At 38.5% G+C, this 22,857-nt stretch overlaps 1 protein-coding gene across 1 annotated transcript; it reads left to right on the forward strand.

Annotated features, from left to right (window-relative positions):
• The first annotated feature begins 1,529 nt into the window (after positions 1-1,529).
• On the forward strand, positions 1,530-22,629 carry ENO4 (enolase 4). Its single transcript, XM_037399690.1, is given in 15 exon segments — positions 1,530-1,736; positions 3,677-3,805; positions 5,037-5,227; positions 6,737-6,876; positions 8,973-9,142; positions 9,371-9,502; positions 10,921-10,986; positions 11,719-11,781; positions 13,881-14,048; positions 15,886-16,011; positions 18,231-18,426; positions 19,407-19,474; positions 20,034-20,151; positions 22,183-22,256; positions 22,258-22,629. Coding segments are annotated over 15 exon segments (1,902 nt in total). The 5' UTR covers positions 1,530-1,574; the 3' UTR covers positions 22,357-22,629.
• Positions 22,630-22,857: the final 228 nt, after the last annotated feature.

Here is a 22,857-nt window from a genome sequence, read left to right on the forward strand (position 1 = left end):
AGAGTTCACCAATGGTGTGAAGTGGCTTGCAGTATCCTAACCTTAATCAGTTAACTATCATAGGATAAGCCATCCTCTTTCTACATGCTTACAATTACTATTCCCGTTAATGGAAATTACGTGGCCATACAGATAATTCATGTAACATTCACTTGATCATGAACCAAAGAGATAAAATACTTGAGAGGAATCCTCACTAGCATTTCAAACAGTTTATTTAAAAAAAAAAAAAAAAAAAAAAAAAAAAGAAAAGAAAAGAAAAAAAGGAGTGCAAAGTTATTATATGAGTATCAATCTTCTTCAACTCATTGCTTCTTTCCTAAAGGCAAAGCTGATGAGTTTCTTTCCCCAGAAGGCTGATCATTATCCACAGAGCAATACGTGAAGCTGTTTCTCCACGGTGCATCTTATTTAGAGCCCTTTCCAAGGCAGAAGGTGGGAAACTGACTTAGAGGCATTGGAAACTTATCAGAAGGTACAGCTCTCGCACCGGCTTGTGTTAGCTAGCGTACACCAGCACCTCTACATCCAGAAGCTTTTTCTTCCAGGAGAATTGAAACTGGAGCCTCCTGAGCCAAGCACATGCCCGCAGCACAGACCTGGGACTGCTCCACTGCTGCCACCAGCCCACCGACCCTGCAAGCCCCCCGAGCACGACCGTGCCCACCGGAGCAGCCCGGGCTGAGAAAACCCAACGAGGTACCCGCCCCCCGCAAGGGACGGGTTAGCGCCACTTCAGAAACTTCTTCCGAGGAAACAGCTTTCAAATACAGAGGGTTTAACTCTCTGGACAGGTACCATACTATTTCTGAAGGATGTGAAAGGAACAGAAAATGATTCAGTAGGGATTTTTCTTCATTATCACCCTGCCTTGAGACGTGCACACACAATGAGCAAAGGTCTGCACATATTGATTTTAGAGCTGAGGAAGTGTGCAGCTAACAGCTTTTTAAGTATCTCCATTTTCAGTTACTTCAACAAAATTACCAGTGAACAGTGTAACAAAGTGAAAGTTTTTGTAGGAAATTGCAGGCTAAAAATGATCATTTAGGTTGCGAAGCGTTTCTTTTCTTTGAAAGTAAAGGGCTTTTGAACCCAGAAGTAGAGCTACTGGGGCATTTTGCAGCATTATCCTCACTAGACATTTCACAAACCATAATCTGTCTCGCTTTCAGGACGATCATCTTACACAATTTTGTTGTTCAGAGACTTTTAAAACTAAAGAGTACCTGCCCGAGGCGTTCTGACTTGGAAGCCCATAACCAGCCTCTAAGGGAAGCACCAGCGCCTCACGGCACTAAGAAAACCGAAGCAAACCGCCCCGCCGCGCCCCAGCCGCTCCCGGCGCCGCAGCGCAGTGCGGGCAGGGTGTCCCTTAGGGGCTCCGTGCGAGCAAAGCGCCATTTACCGGGGAGCTCTGGCACCCCGAGAGGACCGGCGGCGCCCTGAGGGAACGGATCTCCCGCCCTGAGGCACCAGCGGGGCTGGGCGCGGGAGGGGCGGCTCTCGCGAGAGCACGGGCGGCCGCCATTGCCCAGCCGCCAGCCCGGACCCGCAGCCCCCTCGGCCCCGCGATGGAGGCCGGCGGGCGGCGGCAGCAGGAGGAGCGGCGGCGGCTCCGGGAGCTGCGGCAGGAGGCGGTGGAGTACTACCGAGGCCACCGAGTACAACAGCGGGTGGAGGACGCGCTCAACGCCCTCTTCCCCCTGCGCCCCGCGGATCTCTACGGGGAGCTGGTAGCGTGGGGAGGGGGAGCAGCCCGCAGGCGGCCGCCCCGGCTCCTCCTGAGGGAGACCCCCCAGCGCCGGGCTGAGGGACCGCTGCCCCCCGGCGGGGGGAGAGGGGCCGGAGGGGGCTCCCCTCGGCGGGCAGGGACCTTCCTGGCGCCGATTCAGGGCCGAGGAACAGCGGTGGGGGGGAGGCGGCCGTGTGGCGCTCCCCAGGCGCCCGTGGACGCCCCGCAGCCCCCTCAGCTTCCGGGCGTACCCGCAGGCCGGTGCGGTACTGCCCGCCCACCGCCGCCTGCTCGCCCCGAGGGTCTGACAAACCTCACACAGACTGATTCGAAGAGCTTGACGTCTCTGTGGTTACAGTTAAATAAATTCCCGCTGACTCAGGCAAGGACCGCCATGGTTTTGTGTTCGTGGCCAGTGGCACTTTTGACACTGGGCCAGATACATTCCCGCAGCGGCAGGGCTTTTTGTTCTGTGCTGGTTGCTTGTCTGGACACAAAACCAAGGTATGTTGCCTTCGGAGGGCACAGATGGATGTCCCTTACAAAACTGCTGTTCAGCATGGTGATGTGTCAGCCCAGTGGCAACAAGAGACAGTGCTATTCACACTGCAGCTGTTCCTTAACAGCAAATGGGCCTCATGGAAGTGGAAAGGATTCAGACCTTATCTGATCCCAGTTGGGAAAATACTGTAGACAGGAGTCCTAATGAAACCTCTATTAGTGGTGATACCGGAATTGCCAACACTAATAGTGAGCAACTTGGGGGGGGGGGGGGGGGGGGGGGCAGGAATAAAATATCTAGTACGTTCTTTGATGTGAAAGTGGCAGTGGAAATGAAACATTTCATTACATATTACATCATTCCCCATCTCCCAAGTGTTTTGCCATCACCAGTTGGGACTAGAACTGTTCTTGATTTGCTTGGTGTTCGATGTTCCTTCTCTATGTAGCTAGCTGTGTTTCCTAGTTTTCCCATTTGGTAAGTCATTGTTTGGTGACCATCTCTGATACCAGACTAAAGAATGAAACTAGTAGGGGAATATGTAGTAACCCTTAGGCAGCACCTTAATCCTTTTTTTAAAGCAACATCAGTGTTTATTAAATACAGACCCCCAAATATATTCTTATAGTTGAATGATGACAGTTCAACAGGCCTGTTAAAGACTGTGTTGGAAGAAGTACGAGAACTCTGCCTGCCAGAAGTCTAGCTTTTCACCTGTTTCACAGGGGTCAAAGCTTGCTAACCTAAACCCCCAGATTTCCCATGGAGTAGTGACCCCTAGCTGCATCAGTTGCCTTGTGTCTTGTTACTAAGTGTGGCATACCTGCAACTCCTGAAATTTGTGCTAGTCTTAGCTCAGTTCTGTCCAACAAAAGCAACATTTCTAGTCAGGAGAGTTTGGTCATTGTGGTAAATATCTTTACAGCAAGCATGTTCTGTAAGAGAGGAGTGCTTATCATTGTTACTGAGAAGCTTGCTGACAAGCTGCTCTGCCTTCCAAATTAATCTTCTGCTATTAAGATCTTTAATGCTGCATTGGTTGAGTGCTGAGACACATGAGCAACTGTACATATATTTGATGAAGCAACCTTGAAACATTATTAGATATCTGGGACATTAAGTACTTTCTGTAAGCAAGGAGTATATTTTGAAAATACTTTTTGTTTTTCCCTGTCTGCAGCACATACAAAATTTTATGTGTAGCATTTCACATGTGGCTTTGGACTACCATGCTCAGATAGGAATTGGATCTGTTCCCTGGAATCTCATTCTTAAGCAGATAATATAGAAGTAAATGTGCAGTGTAACAGAAGTATTTTGAACCCTGGAACATATAAATGGATTTGCTCAATGGTGGATTTGATTGAAATATATTTAATGGAATAAAAGCATTTTGCATAGAAATTGACTTTAATAAAGTTCTTTCTCTTTCATTTAAGGCTAACTACTTTTCTAAATTTTCAAAAGCTCCAGTAATATGCAGATTAGTTGGAAGAAAAGTTCTTGATGGAGTTGGTCAGCCAACATTAGAAGTGGAAGTATATTGTACAGTTAAAAACTATGAGAAGGTATGAGCTGCTTCTTCCTGGCTTATTTCTTTTAATTAAAAAATAAATTATTACATTTATTAAATCTCTCAGTATCAGGGAGAAGTACTATTCTGCTCGCATCCTAAGGAATGTTTTATTTGTCATCTTTAGTGAAAGGAGATGAAACCCCGTAACTCAACAGTTGAGTGTTGTAACTTAGAAAAAAAGTCATGAAAAGTTAGACAGTGGCAGCAACTCTAAAACCTTTATTTTCCGTGAATTAGGCAATACTACTTTTTATTTTGTTAGTGGGATGTGACAGTGCATCTTTGTATATTAAATTTTTATCGGTCTTAGTGATCATGTAGCTTTTCCTTACACTCTATATCTAGCCCTGTAAGTTCATGTTCCTTTTACTTTTTTCTTTATTTTCAGATCCTTCTATTTCTGTTTGTATGACAGTGTTTCAGAAAAATATAGTACAGGTGAAAATCACAGTAAAGATGAAGGTACATTTTTACACTAAGCTAATAGGCTGATGTGGGCAATGGTTAAGTCAAACATATTCATCTAGCACCTGCAGTGCAAAATTGATGGTGCATTGCCATCTCTCCCCCAACCTGAAATATTCTAGACACTGTCGTTGCAACTCTAGCTATTGTGTAATTATTTCTACTTTCCCTTGGTTAAACTATGGTTCACTTCATTCTTGAATTAAATATAACTTCATAGGTACACAGTATATAAAATTAATACTATTAATGCAGGCAACTCTGTGATATTTTTAAATGATGGTTTCATTGAATTTTCTGAAGTATTTTTCTTCAGCAGTACAGAAAGATAAGTTCGTTACCTAGGTAAGACAAAATGTAACTGATCATGAGGAATGGCATTAAGAATGACTGCTGCTGAATCATGGTAAAAGTCTACCAACAGCTTCAACAGAAGATGTCCTGATGACTGTATGGTCTTCAAAATTACCCCATTCTGTTCTGATAACAAAATATATGCGTAAAGCAGATCTGCCAGGAGGTTTTTGCCTAAGTAGTTATAATTTAGGTCAAGAAACTTGAATAACATTTGTGATTACTTAGTATAAGAGACTAGAAAGAAGGTGCTGGATGAAAAAAGATAAGTACATGGAGCAAACATTAGATTTGGACATAGATACTTGTAGAGTTGGTAAGGACATATAATTCTTAGTCTAGCAAATGACATTTCCAAGTTAGAAATTAAAGAGTGTTTTAAGCCTTTTTACATTTTCTTGCAGAAAATTTGTTCTATTGTAATGTCTTCTCATTCTCAAATACCTGAAAATCCCTTATCTGAAACAACTGAAGCTGATGAGAAAGAAAGAAATGACTCTGTTAACACTGCTGTGGAATGGGTCAATGAATCGCTGAACACAATGTTCAAAAACTTGAAGCCTACTGACCAGTGTGAGGTTGATAAGATGCTTGGGTATGTCTTGCATATTATGTAAATTATTGCATTTGAAATATACACTGTTAGTTTATATTGTAAGTAAAAAAATATATTAAATATTCAATGTTTCCTACTATGATTTTTCTATATATTTTTGGGATGTGATGTCTATCTCAGATACATTGCACTATATTATTGACTGATGGTTTCATAATTACAATTTGAAAATTGTGTGTTTTTTCACAAGTTTTCATACATGGGATGCAAAAATAGGGGTCTCTAAGAAAACAATGCCTGAACACATTCATGAGTTAAAGGCTTCATTTAAGAAACTCATTCAGTGCCAGTTTCATTAAGTGGGGATGTTTTTTCAAATTGCAAGTTCACTTCTGTGCATTGCACTGCAGAACAAAAGTGGTACGAAAGGCTTGTGTGTCTTGTCTTCTGCACTGAGCTAATCCACAGAAAACATGTATGTACATACAATTTTCAGGTTTTGATGGAGTTTTCTTTCTGAGCAAGCTGATCCAAAAGGCTTTTTACTTGGGGCAACTAGTTTATTTGGAAACACAGTTTCTGCAGTAAACATCCATGTTTATTTTTTTCATGCAAATATTTCTTCTTGGGAGCATCCCAGAGTAAAAAAGAATGGCCATTCAAAGAAATGTGTGTGGTTGTTAAAAGAAAAAAAGGTGTAGGTTAAAAGTATCGCAGATGTACCTGAATGTATTTTTACAGTAACGTTAGAGGACCTACCTGGCAACATTGTGGCTTTCTTCATCCTAGAAGCAGTAATGTAGCCTGAAAGTGTTTCTTTCAACTTCACTGCTGAGGGGAGCTACACTTAGCTGGAGGGGTACGGGTAGGGCTGCCACACTTAACACAGACTGTAGCAAACAGACCTAATTGCCTTCCACATGCGTTAGCTTTGGGGAAACCTTGATGAAGGGAATAAGGACTCAATTGGAAAGAAATTCTTCCAACTGAAGTGAATCTAAGTAAGATTTTAACGCATTGTTTATATTACTTTATATATCTTACATACTTGGTTTGCCTGAATTGGGTGACTGCCACCCATGTAGGAAGTTTCCAGTTCATGCATGTAATCGAAAATCATCCACTTCTGAGCTTGCAGGCACTTAGATAAGCAGTGTACAACTGGCCTATTGGATTAGCAACCTGGGCCAGGCTGTTGGGTGTGATGAAGTTACGACAGGGTCCATTACTACCCATGCAAAGCAAATACATCCTTCACGCTAAGACTGTCAGCTCAGAGCTGACTTTCAAACCAGTGTGATGTGAAAAGCATGTGTTAAGGTTTATAATACTTGGTTGTGGGTCTGTTTGTTTAACTAATGCTGCAGGTGACTACCAAAAAATAATGTCATTTATTGACTTATCCAGCTTCACACGAGTCTATGGCAGAAACTCAAAGATGCCCTTAATTCACCTCTTAGCATATTCTTTAGCCTGCTGCATTCTGTGTCTACTTGTCTCATGTCTAAAAATGCTTTGAGCCAGTAATCGTTATGCCCTTTCCCTCAGTGAATACTTCTCAAAAAAAGTAGAAGAAAAGAAAGAAATTCAAAAGCAACAAGAAGAAGTAGCAGAAGCCACTCTTACCCTTACTTCATGCACTCCATCAGCAACAGCACTACCTGGGGAAAAAAAGACAGCAAAACCAGGTTTTACTTTATTTGATTTTAATATCTTCTGCAACACAGATATTGACAAAGGTGCTAAAATACTTTCTGAAATGTTCTGTGGACACTGAATACTTCCGAACACATGACACAGTGTCTTATGTTCAAAGGGTTTGGTTACTTTCTCCTAAATCTTTCTGATCACAGCAGGTTCTCCTGCAGAAATGAGACAGGGGAAAATACAGAGTTTTCTAATCATTCACCTGCATTGGTTGAACAGTTTCTGCCTTTGTTTTACAGTTGGCTTAGACAGGAGGTTATTACTTTTCAGAGTGAGGGGAATAAGAATGGAGGAGGATGCAAATGAAGAATAAAAATTAAAAAGATAGGGAAAGAAAAGGGAATCACAGAACTGAACAGGAGAATGGAGATAGAATTAAGATAGAAGTTGAAAAGAATGGAAAGCGGGAGGAAGGGAAGTTTCTTGCTAACACCGAGAAAAGGAGGAATAAGGTGAAAAGCAAAAGAGAAAGAAGGAAAGGGATGAGGTGGGACTGATGGGCAATTCAGAGTAAAAAGAAATAAGCAAGCAGTCCAACTAAAGGAAAAAATGGTGTGAGAGTAGAGAAACACAGTAAGTATACATGGCCAAAAAAAAACCCCACCACCAAAGCAAAAAAGCACCATACGTTACCTTCATATATGCATTACCTTAATAAAAACAAGATTTGTTACTATTTATTGGAAGGGCAGAAAATTTTGGCAAATTATTATTTCTTCCTAGTTTAGTTTCAGCTGTCATATACTATGAGTAAAACCTCACAATTAATATGTCAGATATGTGCACAGTAAATTCACCTTCGACCTGAAATGTAACATCTGCAGTTGTCAGGTCTATCCAAATACCATCACGTTGTATACTTTTAGACAAGCTTCTGTTGATACAGATATATTACTTGTTTTCACTGATTGTGTTTTCTTTGTGCTTGATTGTGAATTTGACTGTAATGTTATTGTTAGAATCTATACCTGACTATTAGGATCCAATGATAATAAAGCTATTTCTTGTTACAGGAGACCACTAAGAGGTGGTGACTCCCAGTAGCAGGTGCTTTCAGGGGTAGCATCTGTGGTGTAATTTATGCAGGTTACAAAGTAGCATGGTGTAAAGGATCTCTGCAGAACACTGCAGTTTGTTAAGAGATGCTCATTGGTGGATTACTCTTGTCTTACGTATGTAGCTCTTCATCCTCAATTTATGAGGTATAGAATCTGTGTGTAGTATGCAAACGAGGTAGAATCTAATCTGCATATCCAATTAAGGTCCTATTTAAATATCAGTCATATCCTGTAGTATTTATATTTTGTTGAAATCAAAACTCGTATGGCGCTCCCATTAGGAACCAAAGTAGTTGGTCAGATTTACCAAAAAGCCCCCAATGCATATGGTTCTCAAGAATCAGACCACTTATTTTGGTTTCAGATGGGTGCTTACTGTTCATGTTCATGTAAGCACTGTAGGCAATAAATATGTTAGTGGGCACTGCTGGTTTTCAAGCATTTTGGCAGAAGTTACTCCACTTATCTGGAAGGAGGATAGGTTATTTTGAAATTTTGACAAGGCTACGCATATGGAATATTTAAAAGACCTGTTTTCTCATTGGAAAATTCAACAGTAATAGGCCTAAATTTTTTACATACTCATTATTAGAAGAAAACAAGTATGTGTACTTTGCATCAGGTTATAATGTGATCTTCCAAGTTGTTTATGCAAAAGCAGAGCATACAAGGAGGATGATAAAGAATACTGAAATCGTGCTTATGAAAGGAACCTGAAAAATTATATCACATTACTGCATATAAACATAGATAAATAAAAATACATATTTCAGTGCTTGAAATATCTGTAAAAGAAATGGATTTGAAATACATTTGAAACCAGAGTGAGGACAGATGCTTTGCTTACTTGTAAAGTCATTTTGTGTAAAACAACTGACAAGATTAAGAAAAAAAGAACGATTCTTTTGTAATACAGTGAGTAGATACTGAAATGACAATATCATATTTACTCATATAACTGTGATACATAAAGCACATGTTTTAAACCAAGAAAATATTTAGCTATTACTGTCTTGCAGGGAAGAAGGTGGCAGTTGCAGAGAGAAGGATCCCACCCGCAGAGCCATGGGAATCAGTGCTCTGTGGCAGCTTAGCCATTGGGGGGATGTCCCTTGCTATAGCTAAGGCTGCTGCCACCATTAGCCATATCCCATTGTACCTACATATTGCACTGCTGAAACATGATCAGGTACATGTGACACTTGCAATTTTCTTTATTTTATCCCAGTCATTACAATTATTCTAGAATTCTGAAGCCAGTAGTCTATTGTGACAGTGGTATTAAATACACATCATAGAGAAAACCCTTAAGACCATTGCCTGTAGCAGTCTTTGAACCTTGTGCCATAATTAAGATATATAAGAAATTACTCTGGTTTTTAACATTTTTATTTTCACGTGGTACTCCCAATTACAGGATTCACCTAAAGAAATGACTCTGCCACTCCCAATGGTTACTCTGTTGAACTGTGAAAAAATTTTGCCTGCAAAACTGAAATTAGTGAAAGAAGTTATGCTTATACCACCAGTTCAATTATCACTCAAACAGGTACTGTTTCATTTTCATTTTTATGAATGTATTTTATAGATTTTATATGAACATAAGTATATAGATCTTTTCAATATAGTCATTACAAACTGTATTTTTCATTTTTGTTTGGTTGCAAGGCCAAAGTTTTAACAAATGTTAGTGCAGAATTCTAACACTGGGAACATTAAAAGAAGTAAATAGATGAAGATTTAAAAAGAATATACGTGAAGATTTGAAGTTAAAAATGGATGTGTTAGTTAAGAGGGAAAAAATCAGTGCATTGATTGTATTACACAACAGTAAGAGATTTTCATTTTGTTTAAAATGTGCATTTACATTGGTAGATTATAAATAATATCAGATGAGTGATAGAGTGTACAAAACAAAACTTGTAACATTCACAAGAAAGCCTAAAATCTTTGGGAATAAATAGCTTTAAAAATAAAATTGTGAAGATAGAAGGGAATACAAAGCAGAAAAAAATCTATTCAATGAGCAAGAAGGATGGATGAGGCAGACTGGAACAACCTCTTTTATTTTAGCCATGTGTTGCATTAAAGAATGTATCTGCACAAGATGCCTACATTAGGGCTGTGATTTCTACTTTGTGTGCTGGTGACCTGAACAAATAGCTGAGCTCGATTCTCTTTCTTTTTCCTTTAACATTTTAGAATTGTCACCAAGAGCTCTTAATAAGGTTGATAATTCTGTACCTTTCAAAGACATAATGCCTCCTAGTGCTCATGGGAGAGCAGCAAGCTGTTCGCTGCAGTACAAAAAATGTAGCCATTCCTCTTGCGTTGTGTGTTGCCAGCTGTGACTGACTTCTGCCCCCTTCAGTATCCCTTTACTGGCACAGTTTAAGAAAGTCTGAAATGTGGTTTATGAAGTTAGCATTAAACTTACTAACTCAGCTGAAAAGGAAAGAGAGTTTCCTGTTATAAGCAATGGATTCATTTGTTTGGAGTGTTCCTCCATTCCCTGTTTAAAATGAAGACAGTGATTTTTTTTCCCTGCTTTCTGGAAATGTTCTGAAGGTAAACACATTCAATTTTGTCAGTTTCCAGTTAGGAAGTCTTGGAGTCATAGTTGTGAACAGTGATCATCATCTTCCCACTTCTCAGATATTACACAGACCCAGCTTACATGTTAGATTTGGGAAGGGTTCCTTTTGAGGAAGAGACTACTTTTCTTGCCATCCCATTCAGCAACATAATCAAATATTCTTGTTCATTCCACTGCTACTAACCCTTTATTGTTGGCCACTTGACTGCATTTTATGGGTGGGGGGATTGTGTTAAGGAAGTCTTTAATTTTTTCTTTAAAAAATTATATTAAGGTCTGCATTTAGAGTGAGTGTTCTCTCTCTTCTGATTTAAGCTGCTAAAATGAAATAATTTATCTTGCTTTTAAAGGTTACTATTGTTTAATTTCAGGGCATAGAAAGAGTTCTGGATATTCAGAAAGAAGTGATGAGACTGTTGGAGCCTCCAGGCAAAACGGTATGATAAAAATGTGTAATGATAATGCAGTGTACTCCATTTGGTCTTTCTAATAGCATTGTCTTTTTAAGCTTAACCATGGAGCATTTAGCCTGTTATCAGGCTTTAGGCACAGAACAGAAAATGTGTTTCTCTGACAGATGAATAAAACATTGGCCATTTGGTGATATTAAATTAATGAAGATAGAATAAAAAATTGTTGTAAGCATAGTAAGACTTTCTGTTTACCTGAAGAAGTACACTGGGAGTGAATGGTGTCACAGCGAATATACAATATAGGGTTCTGATCTTGCTAGGTCTGACACACCCACAACACGCGTTATTCAAGGTACTGTTATTGTAGTAGTGTATCAATCTCAGTATGGGCATATACTTTTTGCAAAGCAAGGTCGTGGGGTTTCTCCAAGTATGGAGTCTAGGTTCTCATTTCTGAGATCCCCTGTTTTTCTGATAGGCTAGGTAAGAATCTTTTGAAAAAACAAATGATGGTTGGAGTGATGCCCACATAGAAATAGATCTTTGAAATGGGTTACCATCACAAAATAAAACTGGATAGGTGCTGATTAGTATTCAAGACAAAACAGAAGCTATTTCCTAACAGAAATATTTGCAATCTCTTTAGACTGAAATTCAGGCAACTTTTTTTTTTTTTTCTTTTTTAATTCTGATGTCTCCCTGTCATTTTTGCACTTTTCCATGGAATTGATTTCTTTCTTCTTTCACTCCCTACAGACCAGTCCTCAACTAGCAGACAGTAAGAAAGGCAGAGCACATAATACAGGGAAGAAAGCTCTGGTAAGAAAAGAGATTTTCATTTTAAGCCTTCAGCAAGGTATTAACAACAGCAGGGAACCAAAATGTTCTTAAGAAATGGATCATTAATCTACATTACCATTTTGGAAAGGTCAAGGCAAGACTTTAAATATTCCAAATGCTCATATTTTGCATAATAACTTGGATTACACTGACTATACCTTCCCTTCCTGTGGAACAATAACAGAAAGGGGAAATTCTTCTGGAATCTGGTCATTTTTCTTGTATAGAAATCCCAGTAAAGTATCCAAATGAGCATTTTGCAGGCCTGTAGCACCGCCAGAGAACATGCCCTTTTGATCATGTAGGCCATAAAACTATTATCTGTAAGACTTGCCTATTGTGCTCTTTCCTAACTCCATGAGCATAACTCTCCTCTTAATCATGCTGCATTAAGTTTCTAGTTCTTGTTTGAGGTTATAGATAATGGCAAGTATGAACCAGTAGCTAAAGGGCAGCACTCACCGTAGTGTACAGGACATTATTTTATATGACTCAAAATCACTTCAAAACTGGTAGTTACTATAAATGAGTTTCCCAGATAGTAGGATGGAAATGCGATGCTAGTTTTGCTCTCCATTCTGAGACAATTAAATATTATCAAGTGAAAATTGTTACTGTTGTGGTGTGTACAAAAGAGAGGATGATCAAAAGTTTTTTCTATTTTTTTGTGCTTAAATAACAAAACTCATCAGCATTAAGCAGATGACCAATGTTTTTTTCTGGTGCGTAGTTTACATATTCTTATCACAATATGTACTGCAATTGCGAGTTAAAATAATTCCTTAAGATGTGCACAAGGAAACAATGCATCAGATTCTCAGGGGAAAAAAAATCCATTTATTTCAATAGGGGAAAATTAAAGGAGATAGTAGTGGGACTGAAATTTAAACTGATAAAAGCACAATGTTAGTTTGAACTTTTTTTGGGGGGGGAAGAAAAAATGACAAAGTAGGCAGTGAAGAAGAAGAACTTGTTTAGGTTATAGAAGTAAAGACTAGAGAGAAAAAATGTTTTTATAAAGATAAGCAATGCTTTTAATAGAATGTAACAAAGCAACATATGGGTGCCTTGAAGATCACATAAAAATGCAGATTTAGCCTCTATCTCATGTTAAATGCACAAAGACTGCAGCATTTCTTGCTGTGTATTGCTGCAGCTTAGTGCTCGAAAAGCAACAAGTCAAATAGATTGTCTCTCCTTGCAGATTGCTACAAAATAATCTCACAATTTGACCTGGATTTTCTTCCTAACATTTTTTTGTGAAGGAACATTCATATATCTCCTACAGCTAGGCCTGCGTTCTGTCTGCTGTAGTTAGTTCTCCAACTCTTGTCAAAGCCAATGCTTTCCAATTGACTTCTCCAGTCTAACCCAGGATTATATCCTGCTGCTTTCTGGGCAGTTTTTAGTGTCATTCTTTATAATGCAAAATTCACAGACTTTAAAGTTAAAAATTAGTGTTTGAAAAACTTTAAAAAAAAAATGACAACAGAAGGACAGGTGAAATATTTGCTCAATACAACTCTGCTTGTGGCTTATGTCTAGGAACGCAGTTACTGAGGCAGACAACTCCATGCAGTTGTGCTAGAGGTATTCCTTCTTTATGAAATGTGTTCCTCCTAGAAGTCTTAAAAAATTCTAGTGTTTCTTCAGTACTCCATAGAGGCAATATCAAAGTTGTAGTTGAGGATAAATGAGTAAAAGCTGTTTAAAAATGGAGAATCTGGTTTTGTGGCAAGGGGATGGTCCACAGCACTGGAAACTTTTACATAGCACCCATGACAATACAGTGGTTGTTAAGAGTGCCTTTGAAGTCTTTTTTTAAGCCAGTACTGGCCATATAAGAGCAAGAACTGCATTACTAGATGTGTTACTGATGACTATATTAGCTCTCTACTCATTAGCACTTGATTACCCCTTATTGATAGGGAATTGTCCTTAGAATTGCCAATGCGATTTTTGAGAAGAGTCTTGTATTTTGATGACCGAATGCAGAGTGAAATGGCAGTGAAAAATTATATATGTGCTATATATATATATATGTATAAATAAAGTGATTAATTTTGTTTTACTTGCAGCCACAAGCCTTAAAAAGAATATCACACTTAGGTTGCCTAATAACAGGATGCGATAATTTAGAACAACCGCTACTCCTAATGCAAACAGCTTGCAACAATCTAGGTTTGGAGCTAGGAACAGACATGTACTTAGCAATAAATTGTGCTGCTCATGAATTAATGGATTACGTAAGTTATTTTCAATAACTATTTTGTTGGGTTTTAAAGGGAGTGTAGCTACTTGTTAGCAATTTATTACATTGCAAACTCACCTAGAAGCTTCTAACTCCATTTTTTAAAGGTAACAATCAAGCAGAGCAAAAGAATTGTCTCTGCATTTTTAAGGTATGGTTGAATCAGTCCTACAAGCGTAGCAGATGTGTTACTGGATTGTCGGTACAAGGGGACAAGACATGCAGACATCCATCTGGTAGCCTGATGCAGTGGGAACTGTGAGAATGCACGTATTCCTCCTCCCCAGCTGCACCAGCGTACTGGTGGTGCACCTTGAGTGGAATAAGGCTCACTGGACAAAGGCAGACCCCCATTACAGCTTGTGACCTGCCTACAGGAATCTCGGTTCCTTTCGTGATTTAACTTTAATCATTCAAACAGTATAAGCCTGCCTGCATCAGCCAGGTTTAATCCTTTTCTCTGTTTATTTATTTAATAAGAGTTTTCAGATCAATGCGTGTCAAATACAGCAAACTGTTTGAATGGGCAAACACCTACTACATGCCCTGTTTAACAAGCCAGCTTCATTTCGTGTAACATCTCAGACAATTTTGAATGAAAGTATTAATCAACAAATCCTGGTTTGTTTGGCGTTTGGTTTTTGTGGGGTTTTTTTCATTTTATCACAAGGTATAAATGAAATTATTATCTTCTATCCACCTTGCTTTCAAAAATGAAGAACAAGTTATTTACACAAGTATACTTCTGTAACTCCTTCACACCACTAGATGCTTATTTTACCATTATATTACACTACATCTGTTGTTTTCTTCCAACTACCTTGACCTTTCCATGTAGTTTTTCTATGGTATGTTTGTATACCCACTAACATTCATCTCATTGTGTATCAACATTCATTTTTTAACTCTTATTTTTCAATATTTGTATTAGACAAAGTTTATTTATCTCCAGCTGAAGTTCTTGCTCCTCCTTCCAAGATCCATCAGGTGACTCTCTAAGCAGAAAAAGAAACTTCCTGTTCCATTTAATATCTCATGAGATATTGTGTGTTTGGGTGTACTATAGTGACAAAGCTTCCATTAGTAATATCTTCTGTGAAATCAGTTGCTTTCATGATAACCTATGATATCTGTATCCTATACCAGAATGAGCAAAATCTTAACAGATGAATTATCAGTAATTCTGCAACATTCTGTTATTGAAGTGTTATAGTCACTAAAGCAGTGGGTATTCTGGCACAGTCTGACAGTGTGCCCATAATTGTGTGCTGTGGTTTGTGCATTCTGTAATGATGAGACTAGTCTTAAAGTATTTTTTTCTTGTTTTTTTTTAAGAGGAAAGAGGTAAGGAAAAGCAGCATCTTGTTTTTGAGCACTGAGGGGGCACTCCTTTCCCCTAGCAGTATTTTCTTTATGAAAACGAGGACAAAAATCGTGAACTTTTTTTGGAAATGAAAAGTGAGGGTTTTCATGCAATACTGCGTAAATATGTCAATCATTGCTAACTTTATTCATAAATAAAACTGGCAGTGTAAAACTGACAGTGTTGCCTAGAAAATGCTGAAATAGGTCTCCCTGATTTTGGGAGTGGCATCTTTCAGAGACTTTGGCACAAGCCCACTGGAACCCACTGTTACTTCAGGCAGAGTTTTTCCATCACAATGTGCTGAGCGCTTAGCCATACAGCAGCCAAGTGACTGTGTGCTTATTGAAGAACACAATCTGCTGCCTTAATAGAGAACCTGGTGTCACAAGATCTGTATGCTTTCCTTATACTCTGGCTTTCAAAGTATTATTTCCTTATCTTTTATGCTTTTTACTTTACTTTCTAGGTTAAAGGTAAATATGAAATACTCACTGGAACATTCAAAAGTCCTGAGGAAATGGTTGACATATATGTGGAACTGATTAATAAATTTCCTTTTATTATTGCATTAATAGATCCCTTAAGAAAAGAGGTAAGATACCACAGTACAGTCCCTTTTCACATTTTTACAAAACACATAAAACATGAAGCTTCTGGTTTTGGAGTCTTTAAGCTCAAAAATATCACTATAAAAATGTATTTAACAATTCATTTGCATATCTGTAATTGACAATAACTAAAGTTTTCTATACTTTTGACATAATTCCTAACAAGATAATCCTGGCATGAACAGAATACGGTTAGTACAAATATTTAGAGAGTTACAAGAAAATGCTTTTTTTCTGATTCTACTTGCTAAAGTTTTCCTTCTTACATAAACAAATAGTTCAAGTTATAAAAACAAGTTATAACATTTGAGTGATATATGACTGACACTGTATTGTATTATAAGGAAGAAGCTAAAATTTGGACATTTTTATATATTCCTTAAAATCACTCAAAAAAATTATTGCTGCTATTCTTCATGATTGAGATTGACACTCAAAGCATGAACAAACCTGTCACTGGCAGCACTGCTCGGCAGAATTTTTTAAGTGGTAGTAAAATACCATGTATTTACCACTGTGATCAAAGTTAGAGGAGTTAATTTAGTGTGGCAAATATATTACAACAATAAAGTAGAATACTATTAAGCATGTTATGGAGTTATAGATGGATGAAAGAAACAGATTGCATAACCTTACATATTAGCATTTATACATTAAGTTTCCATGCTAAAAACTTAATTGTAGCAGAACCTACAATTGCAGACCTAGATTCTGCAGTTGCAAAACTTAATAAATATCTCTTGCTGTCAAACTGCAGCCTTTATCTTCTGTAAAATATATGGGGTTTGTTTTCATGAACAAAACAGGAAGACTGTGATTGAAGGTGGAAGCAAAGTGACATTGTCTTTGTCAATCTGCCCAGTGCCTGAATCAATAATTCTAAAACAGATGAGCTGCAAAATCCATCTGATTTTGTTCTTAACTGGAACTTTAAAAGTTCATTTTTCTAGTATGTGTTTATTGTTAGCTCGCTCAAATCAGCCTTGCCTCCCTGTGCTGTTTCAGTGTGACTCTGAATTACCCATGTTCCAAAACAGCAGATTATTCCCCACTGCTGCCAGGGCTGCAGAATTCTTTGAGAATTCTTACAAAGGAGCATACTTGCAGTATGGAAATCTGCTGGTGAATTACAACAGATAATTGTACAGATAAGTACAGATAAGGGAAATGCCTCTCCTCCTCCTCCTCCTCCTCCTCCCTCCTCACAAATCTACAAAGTTTACCCATGCCACACCTTTGCCACAGATAATCAGGTCCTTGAGGATTAGCCCTGGTACCAATTCCACAATTCATTGCCAGACAGCAGACCACTTTTGTGCTTAAGTTTGAACATTTGTTCAGATGTCAAAAACTTCATTTTCGTTTACATGCAAGCTTGAAATCCTTACAGGAATGGACCCTTGCACAGATTGCAACTACATAGGTACAAAAGTCTGTCTGATCCACAGACCAAGAATTATTACTGACGGAATTATTAATTGGAAAAGTAATGTTTTTAATGTGAGAACTTTGCATTCTATGGACACAAAGCAAGCAAATTAATTTTAAAATTTGTTCTTTCAAATTATTTACATATCCTTTTCCTTTTTTTGTCCTTAAATCTCAGTACCATGTGGACAGTGCATTAAAATCAAGAAACAAAGACCCTAAAAAATGGAGCTCTGCTGGAAAGACTGTTGTATTCTGCTGTTCCCTCTGGGTCAGTCTTACAGCTCTGATCCTCCTGACTTGATATATGTCACTGAGTCTATGACTGCCTCTTGTTTCATTATTTTATATTCAAACAAATATTAAGACATTTAAAATATTAACACAAGAATTAATCCCCAGAATAAAACAATAGAAAATAAATTTATATTACATTAGAATAGAATACATTTCAGGAAATAAATCAAAACTGCAAAATCCTACAGTTAATTTAATTTGAAATATTTTAAACTATACTTGTATGCAACTAGCTTTGATTAATTCCAGATTAGAATTTATGTTTTCTAGCAAAATCCTGAAATCCAAGTAAAATGGTATGTTCTTCTTAAGTAGACAGATTTTAAAAACAGTATAAAATATAATATGTTAATATGAAGGGTATCTTTAGGATTAAATAATTTTTGTTTTGTTTTGTTTTGTTTTTTACCTCCTCAATTAGGGTTTTCATTCAGTTTAGGTTTTTTAACTTCAATTATTTACTTGATTGTTTATGCAGGACAGACAACAATGGAGTAACATATGTTATGCTCTGGGTTCCAAATGTTACCTGATTGCTGAAGATGCTGCCACATATATTTCCAAACTTAAAATTGACCAAAACATAAACATACCAATGTGCAGTGGTGTTGTCCTGAAATATATTAACCAAACCAAGGTATCAGACCTCATAGAACTTACTGGACTTCTAGATGGTGAGTAGGGGAGGGGGAAAGGCTGACTTTCAAACCCTACAAGTCAATAAGTAGTGTTGTGACACCTGTAAATATTACACGTTTTTATTAAATTAATGCCACTTCTGATTTAGCAAGCCCTTGTCAGAAGAAACTAAAATTCATGTTTTGATTCCCAAATTCCTGTTCAGGAGCTTAAAACAGCATCCAAGGCTTCAACTATAGTAAATTAATACACTGTGGACGGTTTGAATATGGGTGCCCTTTGACACTGCAGCTAAGTCTCATACAGTTAGATATCAGAAGTGAACAAAATAAAAAAAAAGATGTAGCTGAGTAATCTGAATTTTTACTAATACTAGTATTAATAATTAAGAAATCCAAACAAGACCAAAATGTTTAAAATTGCAGTTTACATAATTATTGACTACATATTATTGAGCCTTTGTGGTAACACTACTAAGAACTTCTGCAGTTTCATATGTGAGATTTCTCTTTGTATCAATTTGTCTGTATTCATGTTTATACCCAAGGGATAGGTGAACAAATTTAACATATCTAAGTTCCTTCCTTATTCCTTCAAAGAGCCCAGAATCACCATCTCAAAGCGAGTAAATAGCATCTTAAAGATTTCATTCAGTCAGGATGGTAAACGCTTCTTTTACAGTGAAGAAAAATCATTACTATAGTAAGGAGCACATTTAAAATAAACAGAACAGCCTCCTAGCCTGTAGAACGTGTTACCAGCCAGATCAGCGAGGGACAGAAATTAGGATAGGATGTTAGATATTCCCTTATCCATGCTGAAAATAAAATGTAATGTTAACCTAGCAAACTAATACAGTTTACATTTTTATGAGATGGGTTTCATTGGTTTTACTCCTGTTTGTATTTAAGCTTAGATAGCCCAAGGGTAAAAAAGAATGAGAACTCCAAACAATTTCTGTGTTGAATACATAAAATATACACTAATGAAGGTTTTACACTTCCATTATATATAGGTCAAAGACATATTACCATATTAGGAAGTCCAGATAGAGAATCTTCTGATGACAGCCTTGTGGATCTGGTAAGTATTGAAAGCTGTTCAATTGCAGAATTGCCAAAACACTGCTTTTAACACGAACTATATTTTAAGGAGAAAGCCTGTTTCTGCTTGAGAAAGAAACAACGTTTTACAAAATGGGCTTTTTCTAGAGAGTTACTTTTTTTTTTCTCCACAAGTTTATCTTTGAGTTTAAAGAGAACACACAGGAAATTTGCCAAAGCAGGGAGTATATTCAAAAATGTGTATGATCTATTTGGTTGCATTAGTTTATTAAAAAATGTGAGTTACTTAAAACATTTCTGAGTAGTAATAATATTTTAGGAAAAAATTCTTAATACTAATACATTTAATCTTTTTGTATTAAAGCTCCATTTGCAAATAAAATTTCATTTCATACGCCAGTGAAAATTACTGTTTGCATCTGACAAATCTTTTATTAAGAGATTTAATTTCTAAATAGAGGAGGGTTTTTATCTGTAGAAAGAGTGTTAAATTAGAAGTAGGATACCGTATTTAACAATTAAGAATGACTTCACTTCCCAAACTGTGTAGTTTTAAAATACGCACTTTCTCGTTTGAGGCTGTTGGACTGGGTGCCAGGTTTATCAAGTTGGGAGGTCTTTCCCGCGGAGAAAGGGTGACCAAATACAACCGCCTTCTTGCTATAGAGGAAGAACTGGCCAAGAATGGAACGCTACGTATGAGCTTCTTTCTTACTTTGTTTTCAGCTTGCAATGAATACGAGAACAAAGATTGGAGGGAGAATGATTGAAACTGCACCACAGGAGGGAAGGGAAATCAAAAGACTATAAATAAGCACTGACAAAAAAACCTAGGATAGCACTTGCCACAATGTATATTGTTGTCCTAATGGATTATCTGTTTACTGAATGTTAAAATAGACCCCTTCTTGAGGAGTAGCCTACATTAAGCTTTTTTCCAGAATTAATTGGTTGGCGTCTTGAAGCCTACAGTGCAAAAGGAACAAAACAAAAAACCATGCATATAACACGTCGAAAAGCTGCCAAACCAGAATTTTAGCCCAAAAACCCCACCTCCCTTGAGCCCCTAAACATATATTGCTAACAAACCTTCATTTCACAACCCTCTTTTGTGTGTTACATCTCCAGCAGAATGTATTTGGAAAGCTACAGTTGCACGGGTAAGCACTAAATAAAACCCAAGAAAAAACGAAGTGATGATGCACATTCAGCCTTAGCCACACGTATCATTTCGGGGGCTGCATCTTCTTTTTACACTATAGGCTACACTGTTAAATGCTTAACAGTTCATTAGAGCCAATTCTCACTTGCTCAGGTATCAATCAAGACAGAATAAAGGCATACAGTCTGAAGGGGAAGCAGAGAGACAAGGAGAGGAAGAAAGGAAGGAAAGGGTTTGCAAGAATTATTATGCCTCAGAAAAGGAAACATGAAGGAGACTTCAGTCATTTTACCCTCTTGTCTAATAATTTTCAGTGTTCTATACATTGGATAGCAGCACTTGACATGCACACTATAGAACAAAGTTTTCATTTTAAAAACGTTTTTTATTGAAAATATTCTGAGTTTTCAAAATCTCCCCCTTGCTCATATATAATCATTGTTAAATAATAGGAACATGGACAGAAATTCTTTTTTGCTGAGAAGGTAGTTTCACAGAATGCACTTTTCAAAAACAAGACAGATAATTATAGAACTATGAATTTTAACTGCCTCAGCAGTATTAATATATTCCCTATTCAAATGGTATAGTCTAAACAAAAGAGCTTGAGTTTGACAAATATTTAGACCTGTATCTCATGAAATGAAATAGCAACAATTCCCGATGTCATTAATCGTTTAGCAGAAATAAAATCCAGTAACTAAATCAACAGCGGGGAAATACTGAGAGAGGATGTCTGAGCTGCATACCAAACTCTTCATTTGGCTGGGCCGCGAGCTATGGAATACGCTGGAGGGCTGCAAGTGGAGGGCTCTGTAAGTGGCTCACAGACGGGGGGGTGACACTGACCCCTCAGGAGTCCCCCCAGGAGCGACTGAATGGGGCGTACAGCTGGGCCCAGCAGCACCGTGCCCACAGCCACCCGCGGCTCCTCGCCCCGCGAGCGATGCGGGTTGCACAGAAGTAACTCTTGGCCTAAGCGCAGCCCCGGTGCTGACGCTGCGCTTCAGCCGCTGGATTCACCGGGACAATGCGCTGAGCCACTTGCAAGCTGAAGGGCAGGCTGGCCTTCCCATGCCAGTAACGCGCAGCTGAGGCGTGTTCGGGGATGGGGTGGGCACTGCGTGTCTGTGGCAAAACGGGGAGTTGGGAGGTGAGGTTAGGGAAGAGGAGCATCACAGAACGGGGAACAACAGCGGGGGAGAGAGAGGTGAAGCGTTAGTTACAGAAGCAACGCCTGAACGTGTGCTTACGTGAAGTTGTTACAGGCGGGGGTGGAGGTGCAGAGGAAGACTCAAAAAAAGGACAGCAGGGCGAGATGGTTAGTGAGGAAGGGAATCCAATAAATACTCCGGCTCCAGCTGCTGCGCACCGTGCCCTGATCCTGTAATCAACACACAGGCCTGGTGCTCCTTTGTTCCTAAGGGCCAGGCTTTAGAGGTGTTTAGAGACTCTTGTAAGCATCAGGCGGCATTTTAAAAAAATCTGAGTGCACCAGAGAACATTACAAGAAACCAGATTACAGCAAACATAAGAATGAGTTTCATTTTTCTCTTCTATTTCAGGTGAAGCAAATCTCAAATTTATTGCTTTTGCTGAAGAATCACAGCCAGAAAAACAGCTTTCTGATGTACCTCCTCCCCCCAAAGCCAGAGCCGTCGCCTCCACAGCTCTGCCCGCCAGCCCTGCAGGTTCGCAGCCTGCCTGCTCAGCTCCCAGCAAATAACACACTGACCTGAGTTGTCAACATTAACTTTTGGTTAATTTTTTTTAAAACAACAACTAGTAAGAAACTCATATCTTAACTAGTCCTTAATCCATTTATTTTCAAGCCCTTCAGCAAACATTTTAAAAAGCATTCAAATACTAGCTGCTTTTTTCCCAGGAGACCATCGTTTTCAGCTGAAACCAAGTTAACTGAGCAGCGGCTATAGTTTGAAAATGCCACAGAATTCTGTGCTGTATTTACAAATTGACCAAATAAATACCTCTGTGTTAAGTCCAAAACTAAATGTTTGTTTTGGGAAAGTGGAAATCTCTCTCCCTACAAAGAGCAAGCTATTGACAAACAGTAGAAAAAAAACATTTTACAAAACACAAAGGCCTTGACTGTTATGTGGCTCCATCCCCCCACGCACCCTCAATGCTGCTCTTAGATCTAGCCTACAAGGGAAATTTTGCTCCAGTTCTAGCTCGCTATCAACACAAGTGCATCAGTGCAAACCCCAAATGTAGGGCAC

The sequence above is a fragment of the Falco rusticolus genome, chromosome 9 (assembly GCF_015220075.1).
Source record: "Falco rusticolus isolate bFalRus1 chromosome 9, bFalRus1.pri, whole genome shotgun sequence".
Lineage (NCBI taxonomy): Eukaryota > Metazoa > Chordata > Aves > Falconiformes > Falconidae > Falco > Falco rusticolus.